At 54.5% G+C, this 25,884-nt stretch overlaps 1 protein-coding gene across 7 annotated transcripts in view; it reads right to left on the bottom strand.

The window, feature by feature from the left end:
- Window positions 1-14,417: 14,417 nt before the first annotated feature.
- Window positions 14,418-25,884, bottom strand: part of RAI2 (retinoic acid induced 2) — a 387,183-nt gene continuing 375,716 nt past the window's right edge. For 4 of the 7 annotated variants that reach the window (XM_072744882.1, XM_072744880.1, XM_072744881.1 and 1 more), the window contains one exon: window positions 14,418-16,393. In XM_072744882.1, the coding sequence (XP_072600983.1) occupies window positions 14,792-16,369 (1,578 nt within the window). In that variant the 5' untranslated portion in view covers window positions 16,370-16,393 and the 3' untranslated portion in view covers window positions 14,418-14,791. The remainder of the gene's footprint in view (window positions 16,394-25,884) is intronic. The other 3 variants (XM_072744884.1, XM_072744883.1, XM_072744885.1) reach the window with 2 other exon arrangements.

The following is a 25,884-nucleotide window of genomic DNA, read 5'->3' on the forward strand; positions in this document are numbered from 1 at the left end:
GATTTTGAGGCCAGACTGAAGAGATGGTGGCTTCCGTCGTAGGTGCTCTCAGATCGCTTGCTCACAGGGGAGCCAGCTCCCCTAGCACCAGGCAGCCCTTTAAGGGTCTCAGCTGTGCGGCCCAAGGACTACCAACTACTTTGTGAGTGAGCTTGGGGGTGGATCTCAACTCCACCAGCCATCGAGCCTTCCGATGAGATCCCAGCCCCACTGACAGCTTGACTGCCGCCTAATGAGAGGCCTGGAGATGTGGGCAACCAGCTAAGTCACTGCTAAATTCCAGCCCCACAGACAATGTGAGAAAACACAGGTTTGTTGTTTCACGACCGTCTGTAGCTAAAACAACGGTTTCTACTCAATCTGTACTGTTTGAAAGGAAAACTTTGGGTGGATCATTAATCTGTTCCCCTCAGACCTCACTGCCCAACCATTTCCCTGATCCCCTCCCTCCATGGACGCAAGCACAGAATCTGGTGGAAAGCTGTCAGTCGCCCACGGGTGCATGGGATTTCTTGTTAGCTGGTTTCTGTTTAACATTCTACTGTCTCAAATCTGACCTGGGAACGTCTTTGCCCCACATCCCACTGCTGTTCCTTGAAACAGAAAATATGCAAAATGTCTTTGTGGTGCATGAAGTGCTTGATGTGTGTGACCTGCTCTGGTGGTGGTTTGTAGATCTTCCCTGTGATGGAGCCCGGGCCTTGCTTTCACTTGTCTTTCAATGTGTCTGTGTGACACGATGAGGTCAGCTCCCCAGAAGAAGGCGTTACGAGGAACGTACGTGTGGTCATGCCGATTTAGTTCTTCTTTTTTGTTTTCCCTTTTATTCTTTTTTTTTTTTTTTTAATTTATTTATTTATGATAGTCACAGAGAGAGGCAGAGACCCAGGCAGAGGGAGAAGCAGGCTCCATGCACCAGGAGCCGGATGTGGGATTCGATCCCGGGTCTCCAGGATCACGCCCCGGGCCAAAGGCAGGGGCCAAACCACTGCGCCACCCAGGGATCCCCTCCCTTTTATTCTTTTAAAAATATTTGGTTGTTGTTGCTTTTCCCATATGAGGATATATCTCATTTCTATATGGGAAATTATAATGTGTCCTCAGCATGTGAGTGTCGCCATTTGGAAAGAGTCACAGAGTGACAATCACTGGTTTCTAATTTGTGCCTCTATTGCTTCACGTCCTAATATATTTCAGAAGTCAGCATGGATGCTGGCAAAATCCACAGCGCTCTTTCTGTGTGAAAAAGTGCAGGTACCGAAATGACCCTGGTCAGGGCGTGCTCCGGTACAGTCCCTTCCTGGAATGGCCGATGTCGTCGGTGGCCTAGGAGCCTCGTCCCGCAGCTGAGCGCGGGGAGGCCCGGGCGGCCTGGGGGTGTGGGCCGCCGGCGGGAGTTCCACTCTGGACGCGGCGGGTGCGCCACCCGCCCGCTACCCGCATATACTCAGGACGCAGCGCAAGCCCTTCTGAGCTCTGGCATCACGCGACAAGAAGGAAGGCGCCCGGTGAGCAGGTGCTTTTGGGCGCGAGGCGCACCTTGACCGGGATACCCTGGGCCACCTGCCGTAACGGAGTCCCCGAGCTCTCCGTGGCTTTGCTCGGTCTCCCAGGCACCGTCCGATGCCGCCCGGCCGCTGCGCCTCTCCCGTGGCCCTGCTCAGGCAACACGTGGCCCCCGAGGACCCGCTCATCGCCTCAGCCCGGGGCCGCCCCCCCCACGGGGCTTCTCCGCGGGGCCGCCCGTAGAATGAGCTCGTGGCCGCGCAGGTGCAGGAGAGCGGGGCTCAGTGGCTCCCCCGAGAGGACGGAGACGGACCTGGGGAACACACAGCATCGTTTGCACAACGAGATTGTAAATATTGTCCCGGCTGAGGGACGGCAGACGAGCTTCTGGCTGGGCCGGGCTGGTGGCCTCCCCGTGCGCAGCCGGCGGGGCGGGCCTAGGCGTGCACAGGCGACAGGCCGGGCTGCGTCGGGCTGGGGTTCTCCTGCTGCTCCCGGGGGAGTAGTGATCCTTGCACGGGTTGCCTTGCAAAATTTTGAGTCTAATGCTACAAACCTTCCAGTTTTTCAAAAGCGCGTTGCAGAAATGCAGATTTTACAGTGAAATCTCCCAGCGTTAAGATGTAGGCATAAGTACGTGCGAACACAGGCCAAACAACACGCGCACGCGGGCTCCATGTGACCCCGTGTTGTCAGCGTAAGACCTTAGCCTGTGGCCTAGAGACTTGGGATGTCGGGGGCCCTTTGTTTATCTGTGGGGTGAAGCTAAGCCCTCGGCGCTAGGAAGTCTTGGCTCTGCCTGTGAGGTGGCGTCCCTCTGGGTCCAGCTTCAAATCCTTCATGTTCGCAGTAAGCCCTGCTCCGCTGAGCCCTGGAGCCCCAGGGGCCACCCTTAAAGGGGGACAGATGCCCTGCGTTCAGGCCACCGCCGGGCTGCGTCATCCCGAGGCGCTCGGTAAACCACGGAGTGTTGAGAGAGTGAAATGTGGGCTGGGTCCTGGGGCGTCCCTGGGAACTGGGGTGGCCCAACAGGCTTCGACCGGGAAGGCCCGAGGTCACCTTCGGGTAGCATGTTCGGGCCCGTGGGAAGCAGTGAAGGAATTACCAACGGGGGCGGGCGTCACACAGGCAGACCAGCATTCTGGAAATTTCGGGCAGAGCATTCCGGCAGCCGCTGGGGGCGGGGGCCGGGCTCTCAGCAACCAGGACCCATCAGCCGCGTGCACAGCGCCCCTGGTGGAATCCCACCCGGCGGCTTTCCCTGGGCTGTCCTCCGAGGAGGGCCCCAGGGTGGCCTGAGCCGTGGGGTTGCTGGCAGCCAGCCGCCCGTCGGGCGCAGCCGGCCCGGTCCCTACAGCGGGAGGAGGAATTAGGGCCAAGACCGTGGGCTCCGGGCCCTCGGCAGGGAGACCCCGTGCGGCGGGCGCGGCTCCCGGAAGGGCCGGGAGGGCGCAGGTGCTGGCCGGTGCGCTGGAGGCCGGCCGTGGCCTCCGGGGCCCGCGGGGTCAGCCCGGAGCCGAGGGGGCTCCCAGAGCTGGGCCAGCCTGCAGCCCCACGGCTCCCGGGGGGGCCTCCCGGGGCCCCGACGGCCCACGGCCCGGTCCCTGCCACGGCCCTGCGGAGGCGCAGCTTGTAGTCGCCGAGTCCTGGCGAGTCGTCCCTGATCTCTGCCCCGGAAGCCCCGGCCCACGGCTGTGTCCGTGCCCCGCGCCCGCTCGCACCCACACCCGGCCCTGAGCGCCCACCCGGGAGCGGCACCCTGACTAGTGGCGCCGCGGGCGCCTCGAGGGGCTGCCCGAGGGCCCCCCGCTCTGCGCGCTGCACCCCTCGGCTCGGGGGCCGCATCGCCGGCCCCTCGGCGCCCCCTTCCCAAGGCCCCGCCCGCCAACCACGTTGGTAGCGTGACCCGCCGGGGTGCCGGGAGCCCTGCGTGCCCCGATCCCGTGACCGGCCCCCCAGAGCGTCCGGGCGGGGCCCCCAGCCTGGTGCCCGGGAGAACCCCTGGACCCGCTCAGGCCTGGGCCCCGGGGGGTTTCTGGCGCCCCCGGTGGCCGCGCCGGCAGCCAGGGTGACGACCCCGCGTTGAGAAGGGCGACCTGGGCCGCTGCACCCCAGGCGGGCCCCCTGCCCACCCTCCTCCGCCGCAGAGGCTCGGCTGTGGGGCCCTGCGCTCTGGGAGGCCTTCCCGGCGCCCCGGCGCCCTGCACCTGCTGGGTCTCCCCCCCTCGCCCCCCGAGGTGGGGGCTGATGCTGGGGCTCCATGCGGGGAGCACGAGGTGTCTCCCGCAGGGAGCTTGGCCTCGCTCCGCGCTGGGCCGGGACAAGGCTTTCCGTGCGTCGCTGCCGGGCGAGGAGGCGCCTTGCTGGAGACTTGACCCCTGGGGTTTTCGATCTGGATCCCTCGCTCGGAGGGTCGCAGATGCCCCCAGGCTGGCTGCTTCCCGAGGGCGAAGTCATTAGCAAGGTGCGGGTGTCAGGATCACCGGGCGGGCGCCGGGGGTATGGCGGCGGCTGCCAGCAGGGGGCACTGTGCCCCCAGCGCACACGGCGTGGATACCGGGCGGTTCTCCCCAGCAGGCCAGCGGAGAGGCGCGGCGGGTCTGACTTCTTGAAAATCCCCTACTGCAGACGGTCCTATTTCGGTGGCGGAGAGGTCAGTAACTCTTACAAGGATGAGCAAGGGATTCCTTTCCTGCACTAACCTCACAAACCTTCTCCTGTAGTTATTTCTAATACAGTTGCCCTCAATTTGTATAGTAGCTGTGTTCCTGAGACGCTGCCCACATGCTAGAGCTTGTTTAAAGGGCACCCAAGAAAGCTTTCTTGCTGAAAAAAAAGAAACTGCTGTTATTCTTGTTAAGCGAATTTATATATATTTAAAAGATTTTATTTATTTATTCATGAGAGACACACAGAGAGAGGCAGAGACACAGGCAGAGGGAGAAGCAGGCTCCATGCAGGGAGCCGGAAGCAGGACTTGATCACAGAACCCCGGGGACCACGACCTGATCTGAAGGCAGATGCTCAATCACTGAGCCACCCAGGTGCCCCAAGACAATTTATATTTTTAATTCAAATAAAAGTTTATCTGCTCTAAGACATGAGATATTTTATAGGAAGCATTTGATAAGAGAGAACAGCTCTATATATTTACACCGGAGGAAGGCCCCCTGGCCCTGCCCACCCGACTGCAGGTTTCTGGGACTGCACAGCCCCACAGGGCCAATACAGAGTCCCTCCCCCAAGGGCTTGGCCTTCAATGGGGGGGGGGGGTGCTGAGCCACAGCCTCTGGACAGGACTGGCCCTGGGGGCCAATCTGTGGCAGGAGAGGAAGGCAGGCCCCGGGCACATACCCTATGTCATCGATCCCCACAATGAGGCAACTGAGTCATGGTGCCCCAGATGAGGAATCCAAAGGACAGTGAAGTTTAAGCACATGCACCACTCTGATTCCATGGCCAATCTTGCCTTTGAAGTTTTTTCTCCCCGCCCCGTCTCTCGATCTCCTCTTCTAATTAGTCCCTTTTCCTCTTCATGGCCAAGTGATGGATCAGGCCAGGACGGAAAATGAGATGGCATATCAGTTGCTTTAACAATGAGTCAGTAGTCTGCAGTAGGGCATGAAAGTGCTTGCCTAGCAACCCACCTTTGTGGGCCAAAGTGGAACCCAAAAATATGGCAGCTGCAATGAAAGGCTTTATAACCTCAGGAATTTCCGTGACATTTCTTGGCCTTGGTCTCTATCGCTGACCCATAAGCAAAGTATAGTACTAATTTACTGAGCACTCCACCCTTGGTGCCTCAAATGTGTTACCTCATAGACTCACACGTATTTTGTCACTCCCATGTTACAGATGAGGAAATGGGAGCAGAGAGACAAAGTGAAGTGCCTGAAGTCACACAGCTAGAAAGAAGTGGCCACTGAATCCAGATCCTGTAGCTCTGAAGCCAGCATGCCTCACTTCTACCCAGAGTCCCTGCCCCCCCACCCCGTCCTGCTTACACTACGTTGAGGGCCCCCTGAATGCCATGCAGTGTGCTAGGTGTGAGAGATGCAATAACCTTGACCTTGGCCCTAGAGCAGTTTATGATATAGGTGTGCACGCTGCCACGCGAGGGCTGGACCCAGCTCTTGGCTTCTGCTGGAGTAGTCACAGAAACCTTTCTGGAGGAGGTGTTATTTTGAGCTAAATCTTGCAGAATGAGTCAGAATGAGAAGGTGAGGAGGGAGTGTCAGGGACCCAGAGAAGCTTATGCTGGAAACCGTTAACCTTCTGTATTCCTGGAGCTTGTACGTGGGGGTGAGGTGGGGAGCTGCAGTCACAGACGTTGTCCAGAGTCTGATCTCAGAAGGCCGGAGATGGGCCACCTCCTCACGGTGTAAGGCTATATCCAACACCAGAAGCTTTTGTAGAGCAGAACATGGGAAGACTTGGCTTTTACCAAAACTGTTCTGGTGGAAGAATAGAAAAGTGGATCAAAGGGGCTGGATACAAATGGAGCCGTGGTCTCCACCCAGTTCTGAGGCCATTTTAAAAGTCTGGGCAAAGGATGATGTGGGCTGGTCAAGGACAGTCAGTGTGGAGGAAAGGAATGGTGCATTCGGGGAATCTCAAGGAGGCGAAGCAAGCAAGATGGGATGTGGGAGGCAAAGGAGAGGACAGAGTCACGGAGGGCAGCCTCACATTTCTTGCTTGGGCAGTGGGGATGGGGGCAGGAAGAGAGGGTGTGCAACGTGGCTGGATTTGGGGCAGGGGTGAGAAAGGGAGATGTGCTGTTAAGTTTTAGAGATGGTGAGTCTGAAGCACCTACAGGACCATCCTGTCAGGAGAGCAGGTGGGATCTTGGGTGTTTGAGGCTGAAGGGCTGGAGACTCAGAGGAATCGACACAGTGAAGATCTTGGCAGCAGCTAGGAGAGCGGCGGAGGCCACTTTGAGAGGACACATGGGCGGGAAGCAGAAGTGTGGGCACAGGGGCCTGCGGTGTGGCATCAGCATCACTGTCTGGGGACGGCGGAGGAAGACACAGGACACAGAAGAATGTGGCGAGAGGCATGCAGGAAAGTTAAGAAGGGACGGGGGTAAAAGCACCCTGAGAGGGCAGCGACGTGGGGCCCGAGAGGTGCCATGGCTCCCTAGGTAATTGTTGTCACTTGTAACATGAAACAGAAGCAGCACTTCTAGTTGTTACAAAAAAGAAAAAGAAAGAGAGGTAGGGAGGGAAGGGGGCAGGAGGAAGGAAGGAAGGGGCTTCAGTAAAATACTGATTAAAATTTCATTAATTTGGAAATTTGCAGTGGCTCCAATGGATTCTGCTGGATTTTAACCTTCATGGTGGCAACGAGGGGTCTGGAGAGTAAATAAACAGGACAGGCAAGGTCCAAGTGAAATGTCCAAAATACAGTGTCCTGTTCACCTGGCTTGCACAGATCACTCATGACCAAGATCCAGAACATGCCCAAAGCACAAGGGCCCGACAGTGGCCGAGTCCAGGGCAGGGGCCAGTACAGCCAAGAGGTGATGGATAAGAAAGTCAAGGCGGCTCTCCATGCTCCCCTTGAATGAGCGGCAGTCAGGGCTTTCCCAGCTACTCTGCACCGTGGGCCCCGCGCCGAGCAGTCACCCCTACAACGCGGGCCTGTCTCAGGGAGCTTCCAACGCAAGGGCCAGAACATGGTTCCCTCATTCAGATGGGAGGGAGAGGCCTTCCCTCGAGTCTCACTCCCCTGCAGCGGGTCTCAGGCAAGTGTGCAGAGGAAAGGAGCCGCAGAGGATCGTCCAGGATGGGGCACTGGGGCTGGGCCTCTCTGGGTGGTGCGGAGGCATGTGCCAGGGGACGGGGGACCACTTCATGCTGTGGGCCAGGTTATGGCTGAGAGCCAGTTGGCCAGAGATGGCCAGGCCTGCCCTGCTGTCACAGAAGAAAAGAAGGGACATGATTGGAAGAGATTTTCAAAAAATGCAAAAGAAGGGAAGCACCAGTGCACACTCGTGGGGACTGGGACCGGAGAGCCAACGCCAGCCCTCAACCCTGGCCGCCCTGCAGGGCATCATGCCACTCCAGCTCAGGCCAGTCAGCAGTGGCCGGAACAATGACAGAGTCAAGGAGGGGTCGTCCCTGCCAGGTGCTTAATGCACTTTGAAAAGATTCCATTGAAAACAGTTGCAGTAAAAAGGTCTCAGATCTTAAAGAATGAGCCCTCCATTCCATTGGCTCTCCCACGGCCTGCCTAGTGTCATTCCATGGCCACACAGGGAAAACACACGGTTCTCATGCCCCCTCAAGTACCTGGGAGCACCTGTTCACTTACAAATAGTAGCTATGCTCTTTACCAGTAATGTTATCCCTGCATGAACAAGATTCTCCTGAGGACTCCTGCCAGGCAAGACCCCGTTAGCTGGTTGCCATTAGTCTGGTACTCGAAATCATAAAGCTGCATTCAAAAAACATCACTTGTTAACAGCAAACTTTTCTTTTTAAAAAAGATTTTATTTCTTTATTCATGAGAGATACAGAGAGAGGCAGAGAGAGAGGCAGAGACAGGAGAAACAGGCTCCCTACAGGGAGCCCGATGTGGGACTCGATCCCAGGACCCCAGGATCATGCCCTGAGCCAAAGGCAGACGCTCAACTGCTGAGCCACCCAGGCACCCCAACAGCAAACTTTTCACTCCATTTTCTGGCCTTGTCTCAAGGAAGACTGAATTCCTAAAGGCTTTTCCATGGTCTCCATTGCCATTGTGGCCACCTCGGGGACTGGTAACTGCTGACGGCCTATATCGGGGGTGAGTCTTGGCTTTGTGAGGACAGTGCTTGGGTCCGGGACTGTTTCTCCAGCACTGGCACCCAGCCCCACTTCTAGAACCTGGTCTCCTCATTCTGAGCTCCCGGGTCACTGAACCCCATGTGCCTTAGATGTTTCCTCTACTCATGGAGAAGATGTGAGATGAAATAGTAGAAGGCACACGGCCCTGTCATCCAGAGTCGTGGTGGAGAAAGTTCCATGGGGGACGGGGGGTGGCAACAGCTGCAGGCCAGGGCCTGTACAGCACCACCGCCTTGTAGCAGCTTTTCCTCAACTACACAGGCAGGCCTTCCAGGGCCAGGGGGCAGCCAGGTGGGAGCGGCTGCTATTGCATGATTTTTTTATACACTGGTCTTCTTTGTGTGATTTTGCTTGAATTAAGAGGCTATGGCCAGGGGTACCTGGGTGGCTCAGTGGTTGAGCATCTGCCTTTGGCTTAGGTCGTGATCCCAGGGTCCTGGGATCGAGTCCTGCATCGGGCTGCCTGCAGGGAGCCTGCTTCTTCCTCTGCCTTTGTCTCTGCCTCTCTCTGTCTCTCATAATTAATAAATAAAAATCTTAAAAAAAAAGAAATGAGGGTGTAGCCAAATATAGTTTGAACCCTGGAAAAGAAATTGTGAGGACCAAGCCAAAGGCCTGGGAAGGCCCAATCAGGGCAAATTACTCAGAAGAAGGGATTCTAGATTCAAAGAAATGAGACATGGGTTGATGGTGGTCCAAGGAAAGTTCTGACTGTAAAGAGAAGCCTGGGAGAGTCAGATAGGTCGGGTCCAAAGGGAAAAGAGGATGTATAAACAGGAAATAATGAATCAAAGACATCAGGGCCCGATAGGAAGTAGAGATATGTTACCAGACACTAACTGACCAAAGATGGGAAGGAGCCATTGGGTTCTAGGAGGTTTGGCTGGAACCCACAGTCAGTTCCCAATTTCTATCTGGGATTCTTTTATTATTTTTAAAAAGATAACAGCATAAGGGTCAAGAAATGAGCCATAATTCACATACCACGCAATTCACTCATTTAAAGTGTACAATTCCACTTTTTAGGTATAGTCACAGGGTTGGACAACCATCACCGCAGTCGATTTGAGAACATTTCCATCACCTACCTGGAGTTCTTGACTCTCCAGAAGAGATGGAGGTACTGGGGGAAGGGCAACCAAGATGGCATAAGGGCTACCTGGTAGGATCTCAGAGAGCCTGAGAGGAGACGGGGCTCAAGTCTAAGGGAAGGAGGCTGTGGAAAGATCTGGTGTTTAAAGAGGGAACTGCTAGGAGGAGGAGGTTTGGCCTTTGTTTCCATTAAGGACAAGCAAAAACCGAGGCTCGAGCGCATCGAGAAGGATTGAGGTAAAACACAACGAAGAAAAACCACACCCAACTCCCTGGCAACGTTTGCCCATCCCTGGGTTATGCTGCCCTTGGGAATAAGACTGGTGAACGTCATCACAGGGTGAGGTTTGAGTAAGGGTCCTTCCAGCTTCACGGTGTTGGTAAAACGTGAGGCATGCCTTCAGAACTGGCCGAGGGCCTGCCCTCTCTGTGAGGTGGAGCAGTTTTGCAGAATCCCGCTTCCTAGGGAGAAGTTTCTAGAGGGCCGTGCTACAAGCTGGATGAGTGAGGTCCCTTTGGAGGGATGAATGGAGTTTCCAAACGGTAGCTTCCCAGTCAGATCAGGCACGTGGTGGTTAGCCAGAAAGTAGGAGTGGGGTACCAGAGACCACAGCTACAGACCTCTCTTCCTGATTGTCTCTTGATTAAATTCATTCCTCAAAGAGATTTTGACCTCCTGCTGGGGACCAGGTATAAGAAGACAAACCCTGGGGATAAGGCAGTGGTTCTCAACCAGGTTCTCAACTTTGCTCCCCAGGGGACTCTTGGCAACACCTGCAGACATTTCTGTTGTCCCAACTGGGGTGATGGGGGGCAGGCGGGAGGGGTGCTACTGGCATCTCATGGGAGAGACCAGAAGTGCCGCTAAACATCCTACGGCGCCCAGGACAGTGCCTTACAACAGAGAGTCATCCAGTCCCAAATGTTGGTAGTGCCAAAGTGGAGAAACCCTGAGGTAAAGAAGGAAGATTCAATCCTGCTTTCACAGAATTTCATCTGTTCATCATGGTATTTCTTCATATGGCTTGAAATGTGCCCTAACGAAAATGTCTGCGTTGAAAAAAACCCTTATTTGAAGCGATTCTGACTCAAACGGAATTCCCAGTGCCCCTTGGGACTGACGGGATAGGTCTAGTGATGGAAAGGGGTTCATAACATTCTTCCTGACTGGGTGATCAGACTTTTGACTTAATTAGTTAGCAAGAGGGAGGGCAGCTTCCAGGTGACTTACCATCTTTGTCAGCAGAGTGAGCCTACACCTGTGAGTGTGTATCTAGAACATAGGTGGATGGAAAACAACCTACAAGTTGGGTTAATATAGTCAAGCTCAACGGTTCACCTCCTTTAACGTGCACGCTTTCGTAATTTCGGCAAGGCACACAGCTACAATCTCACTTTGCTCAGAAATCCTCAGGTCTAATGGCAGTTGCAGATGGATTATTTGCAGCATTTTGGAACTAGTCCTTTCCAGCACTCATATATACTACTTACTTTAAAATCAACCAATATGTTAATTAAAATAAATACCAATTTATTAAAATGGCACCCTAAGGACCTCAAGTACACCCTATTTTGTTTCGCTGATGTGGGAGGTCAGTTATTTGACCTGGTGGTAGTGAGCTGTTCTGGAAAATTGCCTTTCTTATTTAATGAGGAGTAAAGTCGGCCAGAATGACCTCTAATGCTTTTTTCCCTGCTGTTAAAGTTTTCAGCTTAGCAGCTTTTGAGTGTGGCTGTTAGAGGCTTGGCATCGCCAGTCTTCAGCTTGAAATCTCCCCTTTACGATTGTACCAAGTGCTCTGGGCATTCCAGTTAATTGGAATGGTTTCGAAAATAATTGAAAAAAAAAATCTGTAATTCAGACTCTTCGCTAATTCCTACTGGTTTTTGCCCCCAAAGAGTCCAAATTCCTGTGGGTTCACTGGGCTTCAAACCCAATATTTAAGAATCATTGCAAAGTACATATTTTTAAGTTGTTGATACTTAAAAACTGAAAGCAGAAAACTCTTCTGAGCCTCAATTTCCTCACTTGTAAAATGGAATCTAAATCCTTTCCTGCTCTATTAATTATGGTATTTATGAAGATAATCACCGTATTGACATACTCTCTCAGTAATTGGCTACCTTTCCCTCCTTCCCTCCCTCCGTCCCATTTATCTCTCCTCCCTTCCTCCCTCCCTCCATCCCTTCCTTCCTCCCGTCTATCCCTCCCTCCCTCCTTCCTTTTGTTTGGAGTTTTCACCCTTGCAGACAAACTTTTTCATGCTTAAAGTATGAGAGTTTTGCATTTGAATCTAAACAAATCTTTGACCTCACTTTAGAATTTTCTACTCATTGTCAAGGGCTTCCTTGGTTAGGATAGTAACTGTATCGTCTTTAAGTCTCTCATTTTCCGTCTCGTTTTTATTTTGCCAGGAGGATAACTACCCCCAAATATGGATCTTTGTAACTCGTTCCAATTTTTTATCATTTCTGAACTGAAGCCAGCCGAAGCCATCTTGACAAGTCTGAGCAAATATCAACATTCCTGGGGACTAATCCTATTTCCTAAAAGACTCTAAAAAGCTATTCTTTAGGCTAGTTGGTCCAAACATTTTTTTTAAGGAGAAATGAGAAATTAAGTCACGAGAGTCTGACACAAATCCTTCTGGAACCTGAAAGGAGGTTAGCTGGAGATGGCTGTGAGGGGTGGGGGAATAAGTGAGCACGGCTCTCTGAGTCAGGCAGAAAAACCGTGGGGCCGGAGTTTGCCAGTGGCCCCCTCTGTGACCCTCGTGGGGATCACATGCCTCAGGCTAGGAACCAGGGTTCTGGGCTGATAATTCTTACACAAGGTTTTGCAGGAGAGGCCGTAGGCCTCTGCCCGGGGAGGGAGCGCAGAACTGAACCACCAGGGAACCCCAGGCTCACCCTGGCCACAGCGACAAGCCCTTTGTTCTCCTGATTCCCTGGCCTGTAGGCAGCCAACTGGATGCCAGTTTCCATCAAAGGCTGGCAAGAGGGGCAGGCAGAGGGGGTCACGGCCCCAATAGCACGAGCCTGAGCCTCGTCACTAGATATCACTCCGTGTAGACCTCACACGCCTCGCTGGGTAAGTCTCCCCAATGCCACAGCGGCCTCTCCCCAAAGGCCCCCAGCCACGAACGGCAGGCCCTGGGCTGGGTGCAGAAGGGTGGTGGGAGACCTGTTCCAGGGACCTGTCCCAGGGCGAGGGGACAGGCCCTACCGACTCAACACCCCGCGGGGCTGTGGAGCCAACAATTCGCACCCAACCAGCACCGAAGTACGGGGCACCTCCAGACACATCAAAGAGAAATTTGTGGCTTGAGGTTTATAATGTAATTACAGGCCGCAAATGCCTTCCTTTCCACCTATACGTCACTCAGCTTGCAGCACCTGCTTCTTCTACCGGCCAGACCGAGAATTCTGCTCCCTGGAGCCAGGTAAGCAGCAGCTCTGGCCGGTACGCTGGGAGGGCAGGGGCGGCACAGGTCACCGCACACGGGCACCAGAGGCATCAGCAAGGCCCCGGGGACATCTGTGTCATCTCTGAGCCCGGAACGTGTGTGCCACGCTCGGGAAACAGGGCCACCGACCCAGTTTGGGCATGAAACTGGAAAAAGAGCGCCCGGTGTGGAGGCTGAGGGACGGAGTGCAGCCGGGCCGTGGAACAGGACAGCCCGGTGACCGACTGCTGCCTGCCTGTTAGCACCGCGGCGCACTTGGCCAAAGAAGGTTTAACAGCCCAGGACACGGGCAGGAGAGAGAGAATCCATCCGGGGTGCACAGGACGGGACCAGCTGAGACGGTAACCCTATCCACAGAGAGCCTGGTAATAAAAGAACAGTCTCGCAACTGCTTTTCCTCCTGTTCATGTTCACAGTAACAGCTGGATACGTGCTAATTGCAAGACGTGAAGGAAAGAGCTCGGAGCTGAAAAGCGGGCCTGCCGTAGTCAGTCTCTCGCCAGCACAGTTTCAGACACGAGTGTGACGGGCCACCTAGCAGCTCTATTTTCACTGTGCGCTCACGGTTCCTGATTTGAGTGGGCGGCTCCGTGCTGTTCCCTTCTGCCGGATGCCTCGCTTCCGCCCAACGAGAAACGGCTGAGCCCAGGGTTCTCGGCCTGGCACCACTGGTGCTCGGGCTGGATCACCCGCTGCAGCCGGGGGCGGGGGGGCAGAGGTGTATTGGGGGGGAATGCCTGTGGGATGTTTAGCAAAGTCCCGGGTGTCTACCCACCAGATGCCAGTAGCATCCCCTCCCTGCTCCTCCGCTGCCTGTGACAACCAAATGTGTCTCCAGGCATTGCCAGATGTCCCCTGGGGAGGCACCATCACCCCAGTTGAGAAGCACTGGGCTGCACTGACAAGGAGCAAAGACTTTCTCTTCCCTTCCCGGCCCCACTCCCAACTATCTCTACCCCAGGCCAGGAACATCCACGAGACATCTCCTGCTCCACCGGCAAAGGACTTACCTCTGGTCGCGAGTGGTCTTCAGTAATACCTTTGAGTTGCAAGCCCTTCAGTCATTCAGACCAATGCTCTTACTGCCTTTGAAAAGAAGGTCCTTTGCAGCTAAATTCTGGGAGGGGGTGGGGAGGAAGCAGGTAAATTTTCCTTTTAGACACATTTGTCTGTTTTAGTCTACAGCAGGCTCAGACACAGAATTCTCCACACCCACGGTCTATGGTGACCTGGAAGGGGCCTCGGGGACTGGCAACTCACCTCCCCACCCCTTCTCTGTGCCACATTTTTACGAATGAAGAAAGCAAGGTTTAGAGGGGGAAGTGACTCGCTCCAGGCCATACATATTCCAAGTCTTCCTTTAATGGGGGCAGAGGCCAATATAATCCTTCTCTGCCCGATGCGCCCCCGAAGAGCTTAGGTCTCAAAACACGGAGAACTTGCAGTGCTTTACTAGCAACAGTTTTGGCCAAACCACACCAGTTAAGGAATGCAAATTTAAAAAATGATAGAATGCTGCAACCAATTAGTGCAAACAAACATTTATTGTGAAATATTCATCCTACCCTTTATTAGGTATTACATCATCAAAGCACTTTGTGGCAATGAAAATAGCTTTTTTTTTTTTACCCCTCTGATTCACCCAATATTCCATTAAAGCTGCAAAAAATGTGCAATCTGCTTGAAAAATAGGTTGCTCTTATTTACTCATTTGTGAAAAGTCAAAAATTAAAAAAGAAAACGATCCTAGCTTACAGGGCCTCTAGAGCCAATTCGCCTTCCCGCTTCCCAACTACTCCCCCAAATAATTAACAAAGATAATTTGTCTTAAATGCCTTTTTATAAAACCAATGCACCTTTCCCCATATTATAATCATAAAAATTTTAAAAAGCCATTATTTACTTTCTTGGAAAAAAGGTGGCCAGCCGTTGTTTTTTGATCGGGAGCATGTGTATTTCCTGGGAGTTCACTTTCTTTAACTTTATGCTCCGGTTTTTGACGGGTTTCCTAAGGGGCTCCGTGCTGCCCACGGGCTCTTCTCCTTGGCTGTTGATGTCGTAGCCCTGAAGCACGGAGTCTTCTCTTTTGAAGGAGAAGTTTTTGGTGGACACCCCCGAGAGGCCCTTGATCTTGCCGCAGAAGACGGTGGGCACGGCGTCTTCCACCGAGACGATCACCTTGGCCGCCTGGGACTCGCTCACCACGTCAGGGTGATTTTCGGCCTTGACGTCCCCGCCGGGCTGGCCGGGTGGCTGGGCAGGGTTGCTGCCCCCCACGTGGCTCTCCGTGGCCGAGGCCCCGGGGGCCGTGGCAGGGGCAAAGGGCGCGTCCCCGCCCCCGGGAAGTTTCTCCAGCGCCCCGTGAGCCGGGCGGTCCGCTGACCCGCTGCCGTCGAACAGGGTCTCCACGGGAGGCTCAGATTTTCGGTGGGCCGCCAGCGACAGGTCTAGGGCCGCATCTTCCTGGCAGACGGGGGGACTGGCTTGGCCAGCCTTCAGCCAGGGCACCGACTTCATGGACAGATCCAGGGCCTCGTTCTCACTGCCCATCTTGATGACCGTGTGGCGGCTCAGCTGGAAGTACTCCCTCGGCTGGAGGAGATCGAAGGGCTTCAGTTCCTCCTTCTCCAGGGGGGGCTGGCTGCCTTTAAAGGGGTGCAGGCCGAAGGAAGACGGCGGCTTGGGGAAACTGGAGCCGAGCTTGGATTCAGGACTCTGAGGCACCGGGATGGGGATGGGGATGGGGACCGGCACGGGCAAGGGCACGATCACAGGGTAGGGCACCAAGAGGGTGGCCGGGGGCACCAGGGGGGACAGCGGGGAGTTAAAGGGCTGGGGGGGCACCGGGGCGTATCCAGGAGGAGGCTGACAGGGTGGGGGGCCGAGAGCGCCCTGTGAGGGGAACAAATTCTGGAGCACGGCTTCAAATGGCAACGTGGGCTCCTGCGGCTGGCTGGGGATCCGCAGGTCCAGGAGCTGGGGTGGGGCCTCGGGGTCCTCGGCTCCCTGGAACAGGTTGTTGTGGATGGCACTGGAGGAGCACGGGGCCTCCTGCGGCAGGACCAGAGGGGAGTTGAGGTGCTGGAAGACGTGCTGCTCCAGCACCACGGGCAGCTGCACGGGGCCCTGCGTGGTCATGACATAGGTGGCATTGCCATTAGGGTTGAGCTCGGGCGCCGAGCTTCCCTCCACCTGCATGTGAATGGGCATCACCACCGGGCTCTCCCCGAGGCACAGGGGTTGCAGCACGGTGGCCGCCACCTTCAGAGCCACTCCGCTCTGAGACTCGGCCGGGGGGTTCAGGATGGACGGGGCCGGCACGGTCACCAGGGCCTTCTTTACCAGGTCAGTGGAGTTGATGTTCCAGGCTTCGGTGGTGATCAGCTGGGCCATGCCATTCTCCAGTCTGTTATTGGCCAAGGCGGGAGAGGAGTCGGTCATGTCCATGGAGAGGTTCTGGGACCGCAGGTCATCCATCACTCGGCTCTGATGCCACCGGGCCTGCAACACGGAACGCACAACGTGAATCTTCCGGCAGAGACTATTTATGACCCTCCCCTCCGAAGTGCTCGCTCTCTCCGCGTCTCCTAAAAGTTTCCGTATCTTAGTGAACCGGGGAGCACACCCATGTCTCTCTGTATACATACATGTTATAGATATTTCCTAATATATACAAACACACCCAAATGATCAGCTGTGCGCGGAGAGGCCCAATTTAACAGACGATTAAGCTATAAACACAGATGATGTAATGACTAAACAGCCAAGAGAGGTTAAACAGAGTATTTTTAAGCCTAATACTCGGCTTATATGTTTAGCTTTCGCCAAACACAAAGTTCCGTCCCACGGTGCTCTACCGGACGGTCAAGATGTGTGCAGATTTGACTCGTCCACACGCAAATAGGCAGCGAAGACTTACTTCACTTCGAGAACAAAATAAAATCCTGTCACGTTAGAACGTTCTAAGAGAACCGAAGAGGGCCACCCGGCTTACGGAAAGCATCTTAAAGACTCTTTGTAGCAATGCTTCCTCCCGGGGAGGCTTGACGAAAGGGACGGCGGTGCATTTCCACAGGGATCGTGGCAGCTGTGTCACGGACTCCCTCCGACCGGTGCCATCCCCTGTCCCCCCCATAACGGAGAAGCCACTCCGCGGAGCCGGTGGACGTGGACGTGGACGTGGGACAATGGCATGAGTGCTCATCGGGCCCAGGGGCGCTTTCCGCAGTCAGCTCATGTCTGTGACCCGGGACCTCTCCTAACTTCTAGCTGGTCGAGCGGGGATGCCGCTGTTCTAGGGCCGGGGAGATGGAAGACTTGCTGGAAACAAACATCCCGGGCACCTCTGGCCGCCTCCTGAGAGGCCGAAGGAACGCAGTGCGGGTGCTTCCTGGAGGAAGCAGGGCTGCAACTGCGAGATGGCTCTCCATGGAAACGCGTCCATATTTAGCCTGGTTGCCATGGAGAAGGCAGGCACCATGTCTAACTCGGGGATCTGTGCAGCCCTGGAGTCTGGTTGGGCTCAATAATAATTCAATAATCCTCAGGCTCGCCAGGCAGGCCTTGGGCAACTCAGATTCTTGACCTCACCTGTTGGAGCCGTCTGGACTCTAGTCCCGGGGTCACCTCGCGTCCTCCTCTGGTCACCCCCAAATACCGACACAACCTCCACCACGAGGAGGAGAGGCAGCCCAGCAGCCCGCGAGGGTGCAAAGAAACACAGCAGGCCTCACTACGGGAAGGCCGTGTTAACAAATGAACAACTGTGTGGTATTCCCAGACCATCAAAATGTGTCAAGTGCACAGGACAAGGAATTTCTCTGAAGCAGGAGGAGGCGAGGGCCCCGGAAGGATGCCTTGTAAACAACTTTGTGGGGGACGCCCCTCGGCAGAGCGAGCCCTGGTGCCTCTGAGGGAGGGCTCCAGAGCCTGACTCCCTAGACGCAGGGGGTCCTCTGGAAACCAGGAGGTGACCCAGCGGGCTGGCCGATGATACCTTTAGGGCAGGGTAGGGAGGCAGCCCACCCCGGGGAAGCTGAGGGGGCTTGCCCCCAACCGAAGGGGCCTGCTTTTCCCGGCGAGGCATGCCGCCTGACTCAAACCACAAAGTATCGTGCCTCCAACGCACCACTGGCTCCCCCATTCCCGGATGCACGCATGCACGCATTCATTCGCTCGTGCAAGCACTCCATGTGCTCAATGCCTACTGCACACCAGCGCTTTGCTGGGGGCTGGGGATGCCGGCAGGAGCCAGTCCCACAAGGTTCCTGCTTTAGCGCACATCAGAGGCCAGTGGGGCGCACATCTCTGAGCAAGAGATCTGCTGGCACGAGAGAGAAGGCATCAAGAAGGCAGGAGACAGTGACCCGAACTCCCAGGGAGGGGTGGGAAAAGGTTACAGGGAAGCTGAGATGGGGCCGGTGAGGGCGAGGACAGCAGCAGTGAGAGAAGGCACCCATGGCCACCCATCTGAGGTGGCTTCTGGTGGCCTTTGAGGCAACTCACTGGGAGAGGTCAAGACATGCTCTGTGCCATCTTCGGGCTTCCTGTGAGTTTAGGATTACCCAGCTGTAAGGCTGCTTTCTTGTAACAGCTGCACCTACCTGCCCTTCCCAGCGAGACGGCCTCCCTCCGTCTCTGTCTCCTTCACGCACCCCCGGCCCCTCCCACACAGAGAAAGCAGACTTCTCGATGCTTCTTCCCCCTGCTCCTGGCACACATCTTCAGTTCGGGTGCTAGCGCTCACCTCTTCCCATGAAACCTCACTCATCTCCCCACCTGGCTCCAGTTCTAGGCCCCCTACTCCCCCAGAACCTTCCTGTTCAGAGTGTGAGGAGGGGACCTTGCCAGGACAGAGGGCCCCTGCTCCTTTCACAGATGGCTGGAGCCAAAACTCACTGGGCATTTGATACGTGCTAGGTCTCTGCCAAGAATGCTGAGAACTTTCCATGCATTACTTCATTTAATCCTCAGAACACTATGAGAGGGGTCCTAGAATTATGCCCATTTTACTGATGAGGAAACTGATTCCCTAGGAATGTTAGATGACCATTAGGGACACTAAGGCTGGGATTAGATCCCCGGCTTCTTCTCCCAGTGGGAGCCGTGAGGGCCACACTCCTTCGTGTATTGGGTTTCTTGGCAAGGACAGTCCTCTACAGCCTTCAACCTCAAGTGCATGTGCCTGCAGAGCTGTGTAAATACAGCACTCGAGCCTAAGATTTCCTCAAAGTGGTGGGCAGGTCCTTTCCAGAAAAATCACTGAACTATTTGCTTATTCTCTTTTGTCCACCAGGGCCCTCCTCTGTCCTGCTCAGGGGAAGGAGCTGAAGGGTCACCAGAGTTCCCATCTTTGGGAAACGCAGCCCAAAGCCATGTTACTGGAGGGCAAGAAGGCCGGCATCCTCTACACCTCAGCCTTCCTGGGACAGATGCCATGTGGGCGGGAGGGCACCTCAGAACCTAGGAGTTACAGGGAGGCGCTGAGATCTCCTGCTGGGGACTCAAATCTCTGGAAGCAGGGCTGGGGCAAAGGGGAAAGGAAGCTTGGGCCTAACCTCACTTCACCTCCTTCCACATGACACCTTTGGGCCTGCCTGATTACTCAGCCAAAGTAGGCCCTGTGAGCACCCCCAGACCCCAGTTCCTTCCCTAGAGAGCCACTGGGCTCGTGGAGATGAGGCTTGTATTTGGCTACGCTGGCAAAACACACAGTAGCCCTGCCTTCAGCATGCACCCTCCTGCCTCCCAGAAAGTCTCTAGTCTTTCTCTCTGCTCCTCTTCCCCTGTCGTTCATCCTGCCAGTGGGTGCCCCACCGCTGGGTCAGCTGCTGGGAGCCCTGGCGATGCTCTGTGAGTAACAACCAGCTCATAAGATGAGGGTTCAAAGGGCTAGTCTCTAGCCTCCCGACCCCAGGATGAGTGAGAATCAAGCTGACAGGAGAGAAGGTGTCCTCCCTGCTGGGTAGCATGGGGAGGCGGGCGTGCTAGGCACCTCTTCAAATCATGAGGAATCACAGGAGCCACCAACTAACGTTCAAGTGGAGGGGCATGATGTCTTCAGAGATGACGGAATATTTTGTTCAGGTTTTTCAGAACATCTTTTGCAAATGGGTTTAAATGAGGCCATCCATCTGTCCTGCCTATACCATCATGGGCCAGGGGTGGGGGGGTGGTGGGGGGATGGCCAGGGGTCGGCCAATACAGCGTGGCCGGATGGGAAGTGGGGAGTTGGGACCTGTGGGTCACTCTCAATCTCTTGGCCCCTGGGCAGCTGCTAGACCTGGAAGGTTGGGGTCTACTCCATTAGAGGCCACACGCCCCCCAGATGGAGAGTCTGGGGAAAGGCCTCAGGGCCCAGGACAAATGAGGTGAGGAGAGGCTGTCTGGAGCAATAGTCAGGTTCAGAGACCTATGGGGTCACAGAATTGTTATCTGAACCCCTCACTTAGCTATCACCTAAGTATACCAGAGGCAGGCTCCCCCTAGGATCTGTGCCTCAGCCTGGAGGCCTCTTGGGCCTCTGCCCTCACCCACCCAGCCAACTCCTGCTCATCCGTCAGAGTTCGGGGTCCCAGCCCCTGAGATCTCACCACCACCTCACTGAGCTCCTATGGCACCCCAACTTGCGCTTGTCTGACCCTGAGCCCCCGCCTCGTACTGGGATTGCCTAGTCACTCATTTCTTCAGGAGCGAGGGACTGCCTCATCTTTCTCTCTGTATCTGGTGAATAGTAGGTGCCCAGGAAACACTTTCTGAGGGAAGGGGTGCATGACTGCGCGTCTAGGCCTTCCTGAGTCTGGTTCCTCCTGCCCAGCCCCTGGTCGCAGGCTCACCATTTATAGAACCGTGGCATGGCCAGGCTGGCAGGGGCGTTCAGGCTCTCCAGACTCTTCCTGACCCTTTTTACAGATGAGGACACTGCGACCCAGAAAGTCTGACCAAAACTGGCCCAAGGCCAGTTATTATAAAAGTCACTGTGCTCTCCCTGTGACAAAAGCAAAGGATCAGGCCCCGTGGGCACCATGGGGGGTCACAGGACAGCTACCCACCTTCAGCAGCCAGCAGCAAGCCTCGGAGAATAAAATGGTAACAATAGCTACATGCCAGCTGTTTTTCTAAGCAGTTTACGTGTATTAACTCATTTACATAATAATCTGATGACTTAGGTACTTTTTTTTTTTTAAGATTTTATTTATTTACTTGAAAGAGAGATAGAGAGCACAAGCAGAGGGAAGAGCAGATCCACCCTGGGTCCCCGGGTTCATCTGGCTCCCCCGGGGAAAGAAAGCCAAAGTGAAGCTGCCTGTGTGCTGTTTGCGTCAGCTGGAGGTCCATGCGGGAGGGACCTGCCCATGCGGGAAGGACCTGGGGCCTTCTCCGGGGCAGCCAGTTAGGGACCCACCCCCCATGTGCGCCCCACCAGGTGCAGCTGCCAGCCATGCCTGCCTCCCAGGCTTCCCGCTTCCAGACGGCTGCACAGAGCACTCGCGTCACCCTCCGGGCCTCCTTACAGACTGACATTTTTATAATGAGGATTCGTTTATGGCTTAATATAAAAAGCAAAAAACACTCAAACACTCAGATAATTGAGACTAGCCTCCAGGTCCTAGAGTCCTTCTATTTCCTCATTACGGGCATTTATCACTAAGTCAGTGTCTCCGTCTCCCTCTCTCCCTGTCCCTCCCTCCCTCTCTCACACACACAATCACACTCCCAGACATCCCAATCCCCTCACCCCAATGCCCTCTGCCAGGGCCCCAGTGAAGCCCCCTGAGGAGCCTGCTGCACCAGCTCTACTCCACCCTGCCCCAACTGAGTCCCCAAGACCAACTCGCATACAGTGGGCTCTCTGAGCAGGGAATTTGGAAAAAGCCCCGGAGCGTGCCAGGAGTCCCTCTCGGAGGCCCAGATCATCTTCCAGGGAGGGCGTGCTGTTATTTTGTGAGGTTAGAGCATTTTCACCACAGACAGCTACCAAGATGATCGCAGGGCCCTGGTGTGCAGAGCCCAGTGCCCCCCAGCAAGCACTCTCCGGCTGGGCCCAGGCTCTGGGGAGCAGAGCTTATTCCAGGGGGCAACCCCAGCCAGGGACACCGTCTGAGGCCCCGGAGGGCCAGCCCAGCCTCAGGGGAAGTGATCTTAGTGCCCCTGGGCTGGCTGGGCCGACTGCCCCCAGGCCCTGCTCCTGAACAGCCCCCCTTCGGCCCCAAACAGCAGGCAGATGTGACCCGCTCTCCAATCCCGCCGAAACAAGCCCCAATGAGATTTTTCTATCCGGATCAACTTCTTCCTCTAAAACATTCATTTCAAAAATATACCTTGATAATTGTCTGAAGATACATGTTTTCTAACTGTGAGAGCTTTGATTTGTAGGGAGCCTGTAGGCAGCTGTCAATTATTTGGGGTCAAAATTGGATCGTCTCTGTCCTCGTTGCTCACAGTGGGGTCCTTGAAGCAGCTGCAGCAGCATCTCCTGGGAGCTTGCTACAAATGCAGGCTCTTGGGCCCCACCCCAGGCCTCCTGAATCAGAATCTGCACCTTAACAGGCTGCCCCCGGGGGGTTTGTGTGCACACACGTTCCGTTAAAGTCTGACAAGTTCTGGCTTAGCGCTGGTTCTCAAACTTGGCTGCACATTAGAATCTCTTGGGAGCTTTTAAAAACTACTGATGTCTGGGTCTCTCCCTTCCCCCCAGACTCTGATTTAATCGGTCCGGGGCACAACTGGGGCACTGGGGTTTTACAAGTTTCCCTAGGTGATTCTAATGTGCAGCCAGGTTGGGAACTCTTAAGTTAGAGGACAGGGGACGAGGCAGCTGCCGGCCAACCTTCTGAGTGACTGATCTGGATTCATGCTTCACGGAAAAGAATAAAGCATCTGCCCAAGCTCCCTCAACTTCTCCCCAGCTCTCACGGCATCTCCCCGAGTTCCTCTGCCCCTGGGAAAAGGTGACACATCTGACTTCGCAGAGACCTCTGCTGAGAATCCTGCCTCGCCGAGCACTCTCTATTCTGAGTCGATTTTGTTTTTTTTTTATATATACAATTTATTTTTTTAAGATTTATTTATTTATTTATTTATTCATGGAGACACAGAGAGAGAGAAGGGGGCAGAGACACAGGCAGAGGGAGAAGCAGGCTCCATGCTGGGAGCCCAACGTGGGACTTGAACCTGGGTCTCCAGGATCATGCCCTGGACTGAAGGCGGCGCTAAACCGCTGAGCCACCCGGGCTGCCCGATTTTCTGGTTTTTTAAAAAAGATTTTATTTATTTATTCATGAGAGACACAGAGAGAGAGAGACAGAGACACAGGCAGAGGGAGAAGCAGGCTCCATGCAGGGAGTCCGAGGTGGGACTCAATCCCGGGACCCCAGGATCACACCCTGGGCCGAAGGCAGATGCTCAACCGCTGAGCCACCCAGGTGCCCCCTGAGTCGATTTTCTGCTTTTGATCCAGTACTTCGACTACACCCTGGATGACTGCCTTAATTCTGTATAAAAATCACCTGCCACTTACGAGGAGTCACGTGAGCAATGCGTCTTTGTCCTTTAATACAACGTGGATGATTTCACCAGTCAGGACCCGATCTGCACTCGGTATCTAAGAAGTCATTCCAGCTGGGTAAAACATGGTTTTGCTCTCCCCACAGGGTGTAATAATTGTTACTTACTTGCCCCAGTGATTCCGTTTTCTGAGCTTTAAACACCAGCACAGAGCCGTTCTGCTGGTGCTGTGAACATAATTACCCCATGAATGCGTTCCCAAATTAGTGAAAATACGGAGAATACACAAAATAGTTGCCTGCCTTACAGCTGACTGCCTTTTATATCCAGAGACAGACACAGCCCTCCAAAAGAAATACGACCACCCAGGTGAGCTTTGGAAATGAGTTCCCCGACACGTTACCCCATTTATGGAAACCGTGGTGGCCTCGTGGTTCAGGACTGAGTCTCTCCTTCAGTGAGATGGCCAGTGGCCCTGGGCAGTTCTGCAGGGTACAGACTACATATCTCAGCTCTGATGTGATGCTGGTGAAACATGGTGGAGGTGGTGAGTCAGGAGGAGCGAGCAGGGCCCCGAGCATTATGGACACCAGAGGACTTCGAGGTCTTCCTGGGAACAAGGGGAGGTTACCATAAAGCTCATTTATGCTCATTTTGCCCTCTCATCCTTTTTATTCCCATTTTCCTATTTTATAGCATACGTAATAAAAAATACAGGAAGACATAATTGTGTGTGTGTGTGCGTGTGTTGGGGAAGTGTGCAATTTTTTTTCTGATAGGAGCGCAAGAATGAAAATGTTGCAACTCAGCAGGAGAGATGATGATGTTATCGAGGCCCAGTGAAACTTCCAGGTCCCCCTGCCTGAACAAGTCTTGGGGTCACTGGCCCAGTTCACCTCTCCATTGTGCCAAGCAGGAAGCTGAGGTTCAGAGGATGAGTGAGGCTCAGAGGTTGTAGAGCGCACCTACTCTCTTCCAAAAGCACAGCCCTTCACCCACTGCTTTGGTTTCAAAGTTCACTTGAGTCAAAGAGGTCCCTTGCTACCTCTCCAACATAACCAGCACTGAACACCGAAGTCCGTGGGATGGTCTGATTCAACCATCAAAATGTCAAGTATTGTTTGATGGGTAAGGAGCTAAATAAAAAGATGGAATAAACTCCTGAGTCCATGAAACCTAATAGACCAGTGATTGAAATAGAACAGATGAGATTCAAGACACAGACACACAGGGGTATCTGGGTGGCTCAGCTGGTTAAGCATCCGTCTGCCTTCAGCTCGGGTCATGATCTTGGCATCCCAGGATCAAGCCCCGCATTAGTCTCTCTGCTTAGTGAGGAGTCTGCTTCTTCCTCTCCCTCTGCCCCTTACCCCCGGCTTGTCCTCTCTCTCTCTCTCAAATACAATCTTAAAAAAAAAAAAAAAAAAAAGAAGGGTGGCTCAGTGGCTCAGTGGTTAAGCATCTGCCTTTGGCTCAGGACGTGGTCCTAGAGTCCCCAGATCAAGTCCCACATCAGGCTCTTTGCGTGGAGTCTGCTTCTCCCTCTGCCTGTGTCTCTGCCTCTCTCTCTCTTTCTCTCTCATGAATAAATAAATATCTTTAAAAAAAGAAGACACAGAGCTTTTCATGACTGTGGGGAAGTCATTTTATGTCCCTGGGACTCAGTTTCCTCTATTATGACATGAGGTACTGCCCTGCTCTCACAGTGGGGAGGAAAGTTTACTCGGGCCTCCTGTGAATGAGTGGTGTCTGCTAGGAAGGAGTCAAACTTGGTCTCCTGGGAATTGCTGCAGGGCCATGGGAGATGGGGAAGTGTGAAGGAGAAGTGGAAAGAAGGGAAGTGCACAAAGGAGTGGGGGTAGGTCTTTCTGGGCCACTCCCAGGACCACTGAGAAGACTCACTCCCCATCCACCCAACTGCAAAGCCTATGGGGGGATGCGGGGTACAGCCTGTGGGGAGGGACCACGAATGGTGAAGTTCCAGTTTACCTTTTTTTAAAGATTTATTTATTTATTGAGGGAGTGTGTGAGCGTGCAAGCAAGAGGAGGGGTGGGGAGGGGAGGGTGAGAAGCAGACTCCCCGCTTAGGAGCTCAATCCCACGACTCGGAGACCATGACCTGAGCCGAAATCAAGAGTCGGATGCTTAGCCGACTGAGCCGCCCAGGCGTCCCTCCAGTTCACCTGTAAACCAGGCCAGGGAAGAAGCGAAGACTGAAGGGAAGGGGGAAGGTAGGAAGCTTTTCTCAGCTTCAGTCCCAGTGTGCTTTGTCTCTCCCGGGACTCAGTTGCCCACAGTGAGGCAGCGTCTGGGCTGAAGACATCACAGCACTGGCAAAGAACCTGCCCTGTGCCAAACACACCTACTCTGTGCTCTCGGCAGGGTCTCAGGTTAAGGCTGGGCATCGCCAGGTAAACAGTCAGTTGAAAAGGGAAATACTAAAGCTGGACAGATCTGAAGATCACAGGGAAAACTGCACGACTAGA

Source organism: Vulpes vulpes, chromosome X, assembly GCF_048418805.1.
Source record: "Vulpes vulpes isolate BD-2025 chromosome X, VulVul3, whole genome shotgun sequence".
NCBI lineage: Eukaryota > Metazoa > Chordata > Mammalia > Carnivora > Canidae > Vulpes > Vulpes vulpes.